General features: G+C 38.5%; 1 protein-coding gene across 2 annotated transcripts; it reads right to left on the bottom strand.

The window, feature by feature from the left end:
- Positions 1 to 397: 397 nt before the first annotated feature.
- On the bottom strand, positions 398 to 15,155 carry YDA (Protein kinase superfamily protein). Of its 2 annotated transcripts, none has more exons than XM_089157975.1 (12): positions 14,893 to 15,155; positions 9,166 to 9,970; positions 8,211 to 8,951; positions 7,648 to 7,735; positions 7,416 to 7,478; positions 4,883 to 5,043; positions 4,694 to 4,769; positions 4,261 to 4,320; positions 4,067 to 4,174; positions 3,702 to 3,941; positions 1,869 to 1,960; positions 398 to 1,423 (listed from the first exon to the last, which is right to left on the bottom strand). In XM_089157975.1, the coding sequence occupies exons 2-12, from the start codon at positions 9,714 to 9,716 to the stop codon at positions 904 to 906; spliced, it is 2,700 nt and encodes an 899-aa protein (XP_089014101.1). In that variant the 5' UTR covers positions 9,717 to 9,970; positions 14,893 to 15,155; the 3' UTR covers positions 398 to 903. The 2 variants fall into 2 exon arrangements, with proteins under 2 accessions (XP_089014101.1, XP_089014102.1); XM_089157976.1 differs by having other exon boundaries at positions 398 to 1,408.
- Between the last annotated feature and the right edge of the window lie 1,056 nt (positions 15,156 to 16,211).

The raw sequence follows: 16,211 nt of genomic DNA, 5'->3' as shown, positions 1-16,211 counted from the left end.
GCAGGCTTTGGTATCAAAGTTCATCCAAACGGAAAGGGCATCTTCTTCAGAAATTCATTCCAACACAAATTCGTTGCAAAACTCAACCAAAGAAATTAATTGCAAATTATAGATATAAGCAACAAGTTCTTCAAGGGCAACATGAAGGAAATGAAATCAGATTTCTTCAATTCACTGCAGTTATGATGTACATAGAATAAATTAGGTAGACCAGTCTACAATAGTTAACATCGACCATTAAGTAATACATATCAGCGCACAGGCTTCGCAGATTGCCAGCTTTGCCTACAAAATCTGGACCCCAATCCAGTTTTCCCGTCTTCTGTACAGATAGTTTTGGACCAGAAACCAGAGGACTAAAAATTTGAAGAAGAAAATGATAAATGGAGTCCAAATGCCTAATAACTCTTCCAACTTACTCCCCTTCATCTGTATGACGATCTAAAATATACAGTATTTCTCCACACAGATTCGTGTCTTCCAACCACCCTAAACTGTAAGAGACTGCTGCTTCTTCATTCCTTGGAATCCAACTCCCCTCCAAAATAAGGTTCCTAGTTCAAATTTCAGTCGACTTGAGCAAGGTTTCAAAGAAATTGACAGATCATGACACAGCGAGCTTTGATGCAAGTAGAAAATCTAAAGAGCTTGAGGCACCTTTCAGCTATTGCCGCATGCTTGAGTCACCAAGTGAAGATAAATCAGCCATCAAAACATGAACCAGGATAACAATATGGAGAAACCAAAGAGAAGCCTTAATGAGAAACCTCTTGTCGGCCACTTCGGCTCTCAAAGATTGAAGCTTGTTCCAGAATTTCAATCTGGGTCCTTATCATACATGTGGGCCTTCTGTGCCGATAACATGCTTATAGACTGAACCTCCAATATGCTTAGAAGCAGGAATCAAATACCATCAGTGCGGCGTAGCAGTGAGCCAGGACTAAGGTCGAAAGATGGATTCGACTTTATATGATCCCTCAATAGCTGCTGTGATACCCTATCCGCCAGCACAGAGTGACCATCATAGAATTCCCTAGAATCCCCATGAACAGGCCTACCAAACTGCTTTCCAAGAGCATCAGTTTCAGATGACATCAGGTCCCGGAAGACATGAGACCCAGGCTGCATCCCCCGAAAGAGATCAGGCCTGGGGTCATGATATGTGGAACCATTGACATGGAGACTGTTTGGTGACCTTGGCATGCTCACAAAGCCTTCGTGCAAATAAGCCGACTGCTTCAGATGATGAAATGGAATAGCACCGTTACCACCAGTGTGAGGCGTGGATGCCCCAGAAGGGGTACGAGGGCTAGATATAGGAGAAGGAGACATCCTTCCACTCATGTGTTGTGGGGATCTGGAATGCAGAAGCGGGCTCCCAATTGGAGATACTGGACATGAAATGTTCCTGAGCACATTATCACTGAACATCAAAAGAATATCGTTCAATACATGGTTCATTAATAACTAACCACAGCCAACCACCAACCAAAATAGATTGGAATTTTCTGTCACACCAGTGCCAAGAAAAATAAACAAACAGGTTGGATACAAGGCCTGAGCCCCCCAGCATCAAGGCATAAAGTCAGTCCAGGAACAGAAACTAAATAGGACAACAAGCACAATACGTTATCTGCCATTAGGCACCATCTTAGTTGCCATGGTGACAATGTGAACCAAAGCGATGGCCAGCAGCCTATGCACCTTCACAAGCTACGGCAAACAAATGCAAATATATCCAGGCTATACATTCTTCATCACAGAAATACAAATATATATTGGTAGAAAAATCTATATAGAAGATGATGGGATTTATAACAGATGGAAAACAAAAATATAAAGTTTTGGGTCCGTAGAGAGGGAAAAACCTGGATGCTGGGCCACCTTTGGCACCTTTGGATTGAAATATTGCCAAGCCTTCTGTCTCCAAGGAAGAAAGGTTCCTCACATGCCTAACACCCTGAAAAAGGATCAGAGTATCAACAGGAAATCCAAAATTTGAAGGACCAGATTCAATATTTTACTATATTAATGCCGTCATATAAAGTATTGGTCGCAGGTTGAAACTTGGAAACATCAACTCCTGCAAGCAGCAGATAGGGCTGTCTACACTTGCCCCACCAAGAACCTGCAGTAGCAGGAGAGCCTCATGCACTGGGTTGCTCTTTTTAATGTCATCATATAAAGAAAGCCCATCAGCAACTCATGCATGTAAGCATAAAGCCAAAGAGCACATAAACAGCCCCCAACTCTTAAGCCTTTGTAGAACATCCGAAATTGAAAACAACCCAGAGGATGTAACCCTTAATTTCATGCTTCGGAAGGCTCAGCCATAGAAGCAAAGGCCTATTAACCTCTCGGTCATTGTTTTGAAACTCTCTTCCAACTTTCAGATCAGACCTCGAGCATTTCTTAGCAGTTGAGAAGCTCTAACCATGCTACAGATTCAAGCTGTACCAACCTGGGGCAAACCCTAAGTTTTTCTATCCCCGGCTCTTACCTCATTGTCCATCACCATCTTCTGGATAACTGCCACTCATCAAACCATTTCAATTATATCTAAATTATCAGATCCATCTACTCCAACAAACAATAACTGCATCCACCAACCAAATTTGTACAAAAGAGTGCCAAAAACCCACGAATCAGAAATTTTTTTGATATTTGAACTGAATTTTGCCCTTTTAATGGAGGACCCTCAAAATCCCCAGCTAAATGAGGACCTCATTTCTTAGCAGTTGAAAGTCATAACCATGCTACAGATTCAAGCTGTAACAACCTGGACAAACCCTTACTATTTCTATCCTTGATTCTTACCTCATTGTCCATCACCATCTTCTAGATAACTGCCACTCATCAAACCATTTCAATTATATCTAAATTATCAGATCCATCCACTACAACAAACAATAACTGCATCCACCAACCAAATTTGTGCCAAAGAGTGCCAAAAACCGACGAATCAGAAAATTTTGATATTTGAACTGAATTTTGCACTTTTAATGGAGGACCAGAAAGGGACTGAACATAGCTCAACTAACCTCAAAATCCCCAGCTAAATGTGGTGACCTACAAGGATCTTAGGATCCCACTTTACCATTCAACTCTTAACACAATAGTCATTTGAGTCAACTCACTCCATTTGTCTTAATTCTCACAATTACTTCCCAAGTCAATTTGTTCTACAATTGGTCTTTTAACTCTTCTAACCTTGAATAGTATGATCATCACACTCCCAATAGATGCACAAGAAAGTGTTTCCAACATCAGAACTCAAAGATCATTAAATATAATCCCACCCCCCAACCCCGTACACACACCAAGAAAAAAATCTTACATTTTTGTACATGTACATGAGTACATCCCTGGGTTGCATACCCATAACAGATGACTACCCACATTGCACACACCCTAGAACAACGTCTTAATCACCCCTCTACAGTCACCTTCATAAATCCTTTTCATCTAACAACTCCAATGCCAGAGAGTTAACAATTCCAGTTTAACTCAATTGTGGACCAACAAGGTAGCATTCTCTTCATTAATACTATACCACCTATTTTGTTTTTCCTAGGATACCAAGTCAGCAGCCTTATATAAGCCTCTTCGTTATGATTTAATGCATGCAATCATAAGACAAAAACAGAACCAGGAACAAGTATCCAAAATATTTTTAACTAATGTAAAAGATATATCCATACTGGAGATCTTGCCCCATCATTAGCTCCGGGTTGTATTTCAATCGGCTCAGAGGTCATAATGGGTCTCTCCAGAGGAGCAGCATTTTTCACAAAAGGGTGCTCCAAAAGTTCAGCAGCTGAAGGACGATGTTGTGGATCACGTTGCAAACACCTCCTGACAAAATCCTTCCCCTCATCCGAGAGATGGTCAGGTATTGCAGGAAGGTCTTTACTGTTCCCAATCTTAAACATGGCAGCAACCTTTAAGGACAGAAAATATCAGTATTAGAAACCGGCAAAATGGATTTTACATTCATTAATAGGAGAAATAACTAAATATGGGGCAACTTATGACAAACTATATATATACACACACATATACTGACCCCTTCAAACTGGCTCCATGGTGGTTTCGTTGTAGCCATCTCCAGAACAGTACATCCAAGACTCCATATATCAACAGCAAGATTGCAACCATTTGAATTTCTTATAACCTGAATAAACAATAGAAACAATGGATACTTTTGAAAAGTGTATTGTAAACCACCAGAAATGTGCATAAAAAGTAAAATGTACTGACCTCAGGTGCCATCCAGTAAGGGCTTCCCTTGAAAGATAAGGGGCACGATTGCCCAGTAATCTGTAGCAGGATAGAAACATTAAAATTTTTCTTGACCAGTCAATCAAACAGGGATCATAAAACAGAAGCACAGGCATTTGATTGGGTATAATCATGCAGCAATACCGGAAACTAAATAAACAAGCAAACAACCTCACAGGATACCAATCATTTAAGATATGACCAACATTAGAGTTCACATGGGGGTCATTTAAACCCCTGGGAAGCAGAATATTTTCCACCTTTGATATATTTCAACAATTCCACCATAAAGGAGACATTTTTCCAATTTTGATAGATTTCTCTACGAATTTCTGCCATTGTTTGACAACATAATGAATATAGGATGGTACTAAACAGAATGACTCAAAAAAAGGAGAAGAAAAAATATTACATGCTTTGCCATCCCAAAATCTGCCAATTTCACCCGTCCATTGGGGTCTACAAGGAGATTTGCTCCCTTAATATCCCTGTATAGCAAATACAGCAGATATAAAAGACATCGTATGGCAATATTTGTCTCAGAAAGCAGTAACAGCAGCCATGTTAACAAAAACCAACAGAACGTAGTAACTAAACTGACCTATGGACAGTATTCTTAGCATGCAAATATGCAAGGCCTGAAAGAATTTGCTGAGTATAACTGCGAATTGCCACTTCACCAAACTGTCCATATTCTTGAAGAAGCTTATAAATGGAGCCACCAGAAACATACTCTAAGTAGATGTATAGTTTGTCATCAACCTGGTCAACCAAATGTTTTTGAAATTCAGATCATTAAAACAAAGAAATATAACATAAGAATGCAAAGGAAAAGGACGAAAAATAAACTAAGAAAGCCTGAAATGGCAACTGGTATAAACTTCAACGGGGAGGCACTAATTTGCGATGTGTTTGAAATTCATAAAAACAAGTAAACAACTAAGTGGTATGATATCAAATATGTTATTCTAATAAAAAAAAAAGGGTGGTAGTAACTTCAGCAAAGGCAAAGGTCAAATAATTAACATCAAACACAGCATCTAGTTGATAAAGTAAACCCTCTCCACCCCCACCCCCCCCCCCCCCCAAACCCCATTTCAGGATCAGGAACTAGATTTTTTTCTTTTGTTGGTGAAATTTTCAGTTTTCTTATGCTGGGGTTTTTCCCAAATCTAAAAATTCCATGAATCATATGCAAAACATTGCTACAAATAAAGATGATGACAAATATTTATTTGTTTTCACACATCAAATAAGGATTGACCAGAACTCAACTCCTTCAATATAAACCAGATTTAAGCAATCTTGGATTTGTGGAAAGCTAATCTATGCTCTACCTAATACAAAATCTCTCATATAAAGGTAAAATCACCTTACCAGAGGAACTTCTTGAAAATACTGAAGTATTTCTCTAAATTGAGGACAATTTAGTTACCTAATACAAAATCTCTCAATTTGGTTTCTTCTAGTTTTATGTTGATTGTTGATGACCTCATATGGCTTAACATTGATTTTTTATGACCGATGCGATTAGGGGTGTAAATGGACCGGATTCGGATCAGATAGTGGTATATCCATATCTGCATCCTATTATATTCGGACGGAATCGGATAATATCCTATCGGTTTTCGGACAGATTCTGTCAAATTCGGATGATAATCGGATAGTTATTTTCTTAAGTAGATTCTTCTAAATGGGCATGAATATAGATTGAATACAAGTTTTCAACTACCTGTTTACATCTTTACCTTTTTATTTCTGAGGGCTAGGTTTGAAATTTAAGAATTTAACAACTTTGGTAGTTAATTTAGTAGAAAATCTAGAAAAATAGTCACATATCATAGGTAAAATTTATAAAAATAAGAATAATAAATCTAAATAAGTAACTTAATCGGATAATTTTATCCGACGGATAATAATCGGTAAGAAAGGGGTACACCATATCCGCATCCTATTAATAATCGGACGGATTCGGATACCCCTAAACGGATGTGGATGTTAATTCGGAAGCGGATTTCGGTTATCCATTTACATCCCTAGATGCGATTTAACATTTATTTTTAATGATTTGACATGGCTCAATGTTGATTTTTTATAACATTAAGCAAAAATTGCAGGCGTACTAAACAAATGTAAGAGGGGGAAATTTTCAAAACAACTAAACAAATAGCACTTTGCCACCTTGGTTCATGGTGGGAGATCTCGCGAGATATCTCGTTTTTTTGGCTTGGCGAGACGAGATGGAGGGCGAGAGCAGCGAGTTGGGATATCTCGCTCGAGATCTCACCATATCTCGCCATATCTCGCCATATCTCGCCCTGGATCTCGCTGGAACTCACAATTTTTACCTTTTTTTGTGGATTTTGGCTGAATTTTCACTTGCAACTACTCTTAACACATCTACAACAAGGAAGATCAATCATTCTCTACTTGACTTATGAATTTATGATTTAATGACTTATATAGAACTTCTAATGGTTGTATAATTATTTTATTCTTGAAAATTGAGATTGTGATACTCATATGGATGGAATTTTATAACATTTAAGTTAATTGATGCATTTGATATACTTGCTTTTCATTTATATGCCTTAAAGGTACTATATTACATGTTGTATAACATTGCATTCCCTAATCCTACTACATTTCGGTTTCACACTATGGATAGACTTAGAAATCATACATAGGGTTGTTTCTAACAAATCCAAGGCCACCAACGTGTTCAAAAGGCCTTAAATAAGCTAAATACCAAGTTTCAACCCAATTGGAACCCTAAAACCCACCGAGATGGGCCACCGAGTTGACACCAAAAAGTTGTATATCTCGACCGAGATCTCACCGAGATGGTCGAGATCTCTCTTTTTCAAGGTGGTGAGATCTCTCTTGAGAGCGAGATCTTCTACCATGCCTTGGTTACCTAGGTGAGGCACCTAAGCACTGAGGCAACCTACACCAACTTGGGTCATCTTGCCAACTATGGCAAAAACAGTAACACCAAAAGAATTAAAAATAAATAAATAAATAACATCAAACCTACAAATCATCAGCAACCACACATTGAATGAATGATAAAACTGAACCAGTGAGGTACAGAGAGAACATTTTGAACTGTCGAGAACTCACAGAATGCTTACCGTATCAGATCCATAATACAGCACTATATTCGGATGCCGCAAGCGACTCAGAAGAGAGATTTCCTGTCATAATAAAATTCGAAAACTGAAAAGTACTTTCACACAAAAACATGTTGCAAAAACAATGCAGATGAAATGAACTTTGGTTTTGGAGTTCAGACCAGGAAACTCTTAAAAAATCTAGCAGAAGACAAATTCATATTAACTTTTGGTATTAGAATAAAACCCTTACTTGTCCCAACTGCTTTGCACTTTCCTTTGACTTCGCATCGTCTGAAAATAGTGTAACCTCCTTCATAGCACACATTTCACCGCTTTCACTAAAATCACAGCAAGAGAACAGAACAAAAATGTTTTAATGAGAATCACTTTTTGAGAATTTACAGAACTACAAAATGACTTCTCAACAGAATCAGGGCAAATGCATCCAATCAAACAACTTTTAACAACTTCAGACTAGTTTCTAAAAGTGCACCGACGAAATTAACTAAACAATTCAACTGTACGAATCAATTTCCTTATCTAAAACTACAAATAAACTGCATGATAATCAATAAAGTGACAAAACCATTCAACCATTACTTATTTAACAGAAACCCCCCCCCCCCCCCCCCCCCCAAAAAAAAAAAAAAAAAAGAGAGAGAGAAAGAGAGAGATTGCAAGCAGAAGGCAAACAGTAACATATTGTGCAATGCTCATGAAAAATTAGTAGATGCACAGACACAAAACTTGTAGGAGCATGTGACATGTGCACACGAGAGTGCAAGCAAACATTCAACTCTTCTAGATACAAACCTGTTAAAACCAACATAAACATGTCCAAATGTGCCTCTGCCCAGTAGCCTTCCCTTCTTCCATCGTGAACCAGGGCTAGTTGGATTCTCTGCCCTTCCAGGACTTCGCGGAAGAGAAGAGGACATTGTTGGAGGTGAGCTTGGCGTAGGGAAAGGGGATGAATTAGAAACAGTTATTGGAGGAAGCGGCAATCGGTGACTTTGTTTGCCATCTTCCTGCCATCCTGTTGATGATTCTGCTGCTGCCCCTCCAGCCCGTGGATGTAAAGGAGTGACAGCACCACTATGTATTCGGGAGCTAGGACCAGGACTTGTCATTCGGGGACTAGGTATTGGAGAGCACTCAGGGCTTCCTCTGCTGGGTTGCCAAAACAACTGTCCTGACATATCTCCTCCCATTGAATTATGCCCAGAATTATGACCAGAACCTGGGCTTGAGCAGTGGCCAGATCCAAGTAATGAAACATCTGGATAGGGCTTTGCTCCCCAAAAGGCGGAGCTAGAAATCTGATCAGTGCCAAATGCTCTCATAGGACTTCTTGAAGGGCTTGACATCGAACTGTCTGGAGCACTTCCAAAAGCACCACGTGGAGGAATCTGTAAATTTGGTGCATAATTGCTTAAGGGTCCCCTTTTAGGTGATGTAGAATGATTCTGATTGTTGAACAGAAGATTAGCTGGCTTCAGCGCGTCTATTGAGTTCTTTCGGGCAATGATGGGGGAATGGTCCTTGTGCACCGTGCTTCAACAAGACATTGCAACTTTGATTAAGCTTTATGGAAAATTAAAAGACATAATACATAAGGCAATCAAGAAGCAATCATAGGTAAGGGATGCTATAATGGAAAAACCTTTAGTCAAAAGATATAATACATAAGGCAATCAAGAAGAACTCATTGATAAAGGATGCTATAAAGGAAAAACCTCAGAAAAAACATTGATATAAGCAAGCTCACCTGGAAGGACTGTTCACCGTTCTGGTCCCAGTTTCACAATCAGTTGTTTGTGGGCTAAGATGGCGTGAGTCAACTGGATCATCACTATCAATTGAGCTATCACAAGAATCAGATGCAGTTGCCAAATCTCCATCAACATCAGTTACATCTGGCCTGTGTGGGATACAACCCGGCTTTGGGAGTGGCAAACATATTGATGCCTTTGAGCTTCTTTCAGATTTTGTCTTTGTAGACACACTGATTCCAGAATCCGTACGCCCCACAGTTGCAGGGTGCACCCCTGGAAGAGGAAGGGGTTGTGCAAGAGGCCTTTCTGCAAAACTTTGACATCGTAATACTTGTTTGGAGGGAGATGATGATCTTGATGCAACACGAGATTGAGAACCCTTTTCTGAAACTATGTCACTACGTCGTCTACAAGGTCCAGGTGATCTGATACCCTTCTCTTCAGATGGAATTTTAAATTTTCGGTGTAACGTATCAATAAAACTTTCCTTGCTTGATTTTTTCTTCGCTTCTTTGGATGAAGACTTCCCCCACCATGAAGGCATTTTTAGGAAAATATATCACAGAAGAGATGATGTGTTCTTTCACCTCAACACTTAGATAGAAGTTACAATTTCATGATAAATCAAACACCACCACACCAAATATGAAACATTCAACACGATGAGGACATCCAACTGTTAACACCTAAAGAACTTCCCATCAAAACGGAACCAGCAAATGGCAAAACCAACAACCCAGACTCTGAACAAGAAGAGTTAACAGTGCAGCTGAGAACGAATATGCATGCAACAAGAACCTGTGGGAATAGAATCAGTATTAGCTTTTTGATCGTAAGTAAAATTCCATCCATTGACGAGTACTTGTAAGGCAAGCATCATAAATATAATCTTCGATACTTGAAGTTTCCTCGCATTTTAAACATGTGAGGGAGTTAGGCATGCATAATGAAGTTCAACCAGCAAATTTCATTAAACAAACATCTGACAACAGTATGCACATACAATTGCTTTTAAGATCACTGGATCCAGATACCAATATGATTTGACCTTTCGCATTCAAAATCCCATGAGGTAGGATCTTGATCAGTATCCCATAGTCCCATCATGTTATTGAATAGAACAATCAATCCAATCCACCTCAGGATTTTCTGGGACCAGTGTAAAGACACAAAACCATGAATATGTCAGATATTAGAGTTTTTACAGCAGTTTTTTTCTATCTAGGCCCCCTGTCCTTTCTAAAACTTGTAAAGCACCATGACTTCCTTATTTTTACCCAAGTCTTTTTCAAACTTCTTGTTGTCCTCCCATAGCCTTCAACTTTACGACTCGTTCTAACTAGTAGAGTAAGTTGTCATTATCACACATAACCAACTTGTTTAGTTGACCCCCCCCCCATCTTGTTGACTTTGTGTAGAAGAGAGTATAGGTGTACATTGGTTGCACAATACCATAGTTGTCAAGGCGTCACCTAAGCGTCGCCTCGGCATCTGGGCTCCTTCGGAGCGCCTCAAATTGGTGTTGCCTTATTTTTAGGCAATAAGGCGTCCGCTTTTTTTTTTTCCTTTTTTAAATCACGAGAAAGATGCCTAATTGAAGGCATATATTGAAATACTTATTAGATTCCAATTGTAAAGTATCTATTGTTTGAACCTATATGCATATGTATAATGACGCTACATGTGATCAAATGTTAAAATAAAAATAAAAACAAACAAAATCGAAAGAGAATAAGTTCTTGACTCAAGTCTCACACTCTCACTCTCACTCTAATCCTTATTCACTCTCTCTTCCTCTCTTCTTCTCTTCCATTCCCGCGACGACACTCCGGCAAGCAGTGGCCAACGACAAACAACTTCTTCTCTTCCTTTCTTCTAGCGACTTTTTACTTAGGACCTATTATGTGTGGTTTGTAGTATGTTGGATGACTTGAGGTAGTCTGATATTTAGTTTTTCTATTATATAAGATATGATAGATTTAGAGTGAATGAGATGTACACTAAAAATTTCACTTAAAACGCCTCAAAAGCGCCTCAAAGGGCGCATCGTCGACTCATTGCCTCAATTAGCCTAAACCGCCTTGCATCGCCTCGTCGCCATGACAACTATGCACAGTACCAATCTTCATCTTGTTGCTTTTGTGCAAAAGTGTCAAGGTGTACATGGTGTACATATGTGAGTAAAGGTATGGTAGATGGATAACCAATAGCTCTATTCAAAAAAAAAGGAAAGAGAAGATAATATAGAAATAAAACAAAGTGGCACATCCACCCTTCACCTATAGTAAATTACAAAAAACAATATAAGTCCACTCTGCAAAATCAGCTTTAAATAGCCCAGCCGCAACATCACTTACTTCCTTGTGCACCAACAAGAAAAGATGATCAACAGACAATCAATGTTACATACTTTGAGCATGATAGAGAGGAAACAACCCTGCCAAAGCACAAATATATCAATAGTCATTTTGCCTTAGCATATATGAATGCTCTATGAGTGGAGCAGGAAACTGTTCGACTTAAGTTCAACCTACATATGTTTGCAGCCACAAGCAGCATGGTTCAAAATATTTATACATGCGCCCCTGAGAAAAATGATGATGCAACACATCACCGTCTAATTTTATTCATGGTTGATGTGGAACTTCGGTCACAAACACCCAATTGGACTTGCTATGGACCCACAAAACTGTAAGGTAAAAGAATTCAAAAGCATCAAGACAAAACAGTAATGATTTTGAAGTTTATAAGCCCAGTGGCTGAATCATAGATAGAACCTTAAAAGGGTATCTGGGAACACAAAAGTGCAATGACAAAATGGATTTTTAATTAACGAGGAAAGGCAAACTGCAAAGGGTCAAAGATAAAGGAACTGGAGCTTAGAAGAGTTTACTCAAAAGGGAGAAGAGGACAGTCATCATCTACCTTGTCCAACAGGACCAATGGCACACACTCGATTTGGAGAAAATTGCTCCTTTGATATAGATTTATCAATAACAAGAACCAGCCACCATCAACAAGAACCAATCCAATGAAATAACACGCAAGCAGTAGGAACTGGTGAAACTGAATATGGCAGTTAAAACAAAGATAACAGTGGCCATCCACTTGGAGTCACCTTAGGTGGAGATCTGGATCGCTGCATCAACAACTTAAAAGAGAAGTTACAATTCAAATAAGAGGGTGGGGTAGTCATCTCACCACCTGTGTCTCGGCATGGGGGTGCAACCAACCAGCCTTCTTTTCACACATAAAATTGCAACTTTAATGAATGGATAGGGATTCCCATGCTGCCAGCATGGGGAGGAATGTGTACAGAAAACCAATCAATGCTTTAGAGAAGAAAAAAAAGGTGTCATCACTGGGGAACATTTTAAAAGTAGATGAATATTAAGAGATGAGAGAGAGAGAGAGAGATGTACAACCCAAATTTTGTCATAGTACATGCAGTGATGCAGATGAATCTGCATAGAATTTTGTTTTTCCCCTTAATTCTTTCTCCTTAGATAAATAACCCTAAGTCCCTAATTTATTCAATAGATAGCTACATTATAGGTCCACCATTTAAGTTACTTGAGGAGGACCTACATTCCCATTAAGAGGAACAAGAACTTCAAGTGCCCTAGTAGTACTAATAGTAGTGTTCTTTCGTCATTTTATTTCATTTATTTTTTGTTTTTAGTTCGACCTGCTACCTGGTCTGAATCAGCAGTTCAATATAAGTTGACTGCTTTCTTATTTGAAGTTGTCTTTAATTGCTACTAGATCCCCACCCTCCACGAATTGCAAAGAAGAAGCACCTTGTTATTTGGATTCAGCTCCGGATTCCAACTCCCAGGCTGCAGACCCTTAGCCTTATTATAAATAAGGAAAATCGTGGAGAGGGGGCCACCTTTAGATTCACAAATTTTGCATTGCATGCTGCTTCTGCCTTTGTCCTCCCTTGTGGTAGTTAGCTTGGTGTTATCAAAACTCCTGTGGGATTTGTGAGTATCCAATAAACTCCTCGGCAAAGTGACACCTAAGGAGGTCCAAAATCAAAGCTCCCCTTCAATCATTTGAAGATCCCCTTTGAATCTACATCAAATTGATCAAGTAACAAGCTGTTGCCAAGGATTCCCTAAAACTAAAAGGAGCTGTTGACCTCACCCAATCCCCAACTATTCTTCTAATCCTCCAACACCCCCTCCCCCAAAAGACTACCAATTCCATTACTAACTTTGTAATTCCATAAAATGAAATTACTTCTTAACTATCCATATTTGAATTATAATAATAAAACCAATCCTTTACATATATAAAACTAAAAACTAATTACAGCTAGCTATTCCTAAAGACTAAAAGGGAACCTAACTTCTATTTATAACTAAAAAAGGAAAAGAATAGCAACTAGAATCTAAGCTACTTAGGAAACATATCCCTGCAGTGGACACACTTTAACCCATTAAAAAGTAACAAACCAGAGAGGCACGTGGTGCCTTATTGCAGTAAAAGATTACATTAAAAACAGTGTATGTAAACGAGTATGTCCTTAGTTTGACAAACATGACATCACTAAGTGTAGTTCATCTAACAACTCTTCACCATGCAGCGGGTGGACAACTGATTGGATCACCATCAGTATTACAAAAAATAACGTGAACCACCAATTACAATAATACCAGTCACTCGAGATCTGAAAGGAACTGGCCTATAGGATCATCAATATGTTTATAAATTTCAGGGTGAATGATCGCTTTATGTTAACAAATAGATATAAAAAGCTATAAGCTGGCTTTGTGCATTTAATGTCTGCTAGTCTGGACCTTCCCTGCGACAATTATACTGCCTACTAACCACATGAGCCTCACACAGAGTCACATGAAAATGAAAAAACGAAGCTTCAAGGTAGGTAGCTGACTTGGTGCAACCAAGCACTACTATGGTTGTAACCATATTTGATGGTTCTGGTGTTTATGTAGGAAGAACAGCAGCAAGGTGCATTTTGAGCAATAAAATGGCATCCAAAATCTCGGATTTCCACAGATTCTCAACCGGTGTTTTGTCTAAGCAAAGATGAATGTTTCATCCTGTGTCTGCCAAACCTGGATGAGATACATGCCACTCATGATCTGAGATAGATAATTTCCTTTTCAGCAATCACACGAAAAATAGCGAAGGAAATAAGAGACGAATTCCATTATGAGCTAGAAAAGGTACAAGCGCCACAAACACACATAACTCCATCGATGACATAGATTTAGTCGCAATTCAAAATATTCACAAACGATCCAACGATTTTCCTTTATGACGATCTTTCAATTTTATAATGCCACATGACCATGCTAAACTTCAAAGCCTCTGCCCCCCACCAAAACGAAAAGTGGTTCTCAATCCAGCACTGAGATCTCTCAAGTTCCATAGTCAACTCAACTGCTTTAACCAGACTTATCATCTAAATATCACCAAATCTACAGAAAGCTCAGAAAACCTTCACTTGGATCCACTGAGTGCAGTTCAGACGAGAACATCAAGCAAACTAATTTTTTTGTTTTCTTTTTACACGAGAATCAAACAAGAAAAGGAACGCACCAGTCAGCTGCGTAATCCACTCAAGCTCACAACTGAAAAAATTAAATCTTCCAACACAGATCTAGCAACTCAACTGCTTGTTTAAACAACAGAAATTCAAGAACAGAAAGGACAACTTAATGCAATTATAAATATTTCACACCACTAACCTCAGGTAGTCTCCATCCATCTACCTTCTGGCTTTCAATCGAATCCAGAAGAGGAAAAAACGAAACCCTATAAAAGCCAAACAGAAAGGGAAAAATGAAGCTAAAGATTCAAGATTTATAGAATTTCGAAAGTCAGATTTTGAGTAAACGAAGTTAGAGGAAGAATAGAAATGAAGAGAAACGAAACATCAAATAAAGTAATGGAAAATAAGGAGATAGAGAGACATGAACTGTCTGAACTCTCTGAAGCGAAGAAAAATGAAGATGTCTGATAGAGTGTGATAGATGTTTATGAATTTTAATATTAAAAAAAAATGGCAAGTGAATTATTAAAAAAATAAATTTTTTTATTTTAAATTTGACGGGAAGAAATTAATATAACCTATAGTCTACGCAATTTCTTTACAGTGTCTCACGCTATTTCTTCAGGCAGTGACTCGTGCTTCTGAACTGAAATCTCAAAATTACCCTTAGAAAGGAGAAAAAAGACTCGTCATCCTGAACTGAAATCTGAAAGTTACCCTAGTCACAAACAATAAAATTACTTAATTAACCATCGATCATATGAAATGAAATCACCAATTCTTTATTATAGGTCAAAACGATCATGGCACAGATCTCTAGGTAGATAGTATGACTAATGGGGTTTAGAAAGGGGTTATGGGTCATATGCCACTTGGGAAGATTCCCTCTGGTGATATTTTAAACAAGCAGTAACTTTTTACATGGGAAAATTGTCTTAACAAGAAGCATGTGCAAATATTTACCCCACAAAAAAAAATGTGAAACTCACCAATGAGATCTATAGGGGTAGTAATGTCATTTGATTTGAACCAAAGGCAAACCAGGGTAGGAAAAATTGCCGATTGCTGAAATTAGCGGTTTTGGTTCAAGAGCGAAGCTCAAATTTATCGCCAAATTGGCAATATATCGTGATATGTATGATTTATGCGATTTATCTTCTTAATTTTCTGTGATTTTCTCTCTCCTCTCTAAACTTTTCCCAAAGCTTCTCTCTCCTCTCTAAGCTTCCCCAATAACTTCTCTCTCCTAATTCTTGGGATTTTTGCCATTTCTTAGTTCGATATTTGACATAAAATCTTAGTTCTCACTTCATTATTGACGAGTATAGCATTATTCATGATGATCAAGCCAAATTTCACACAAATCTAGGTGTTTTGTAAATACATAAGTGACGGATCTACTGAGGCATAGTACTTAGTATGAGTCCCGGATCAGCTACAAATGGGACCTAGGGGTTGGGTGATGGGATCTTTCTTCTCTTTTTTTTTTTTACCTATGGGTCCCACAGGATTTGT

The sequence above is a fragment of the Hakea prostrata genome, chromosome 6 (assembly GCF_041222555.1).
Source record: "Hakea prostrata isolate BN-2017 chromosome 6, UWA_Hpros_2, whole genome shotgun sequence".
NCBI lineage: Eukaryota > Viridiplantae > Streptophyta > Magnoliopsida > Proteales > Proteaceae > Hakea > Hakea prostrata.
This window is presented reverse-complemented; position numbering and strand designations above follow the sequence as displayed.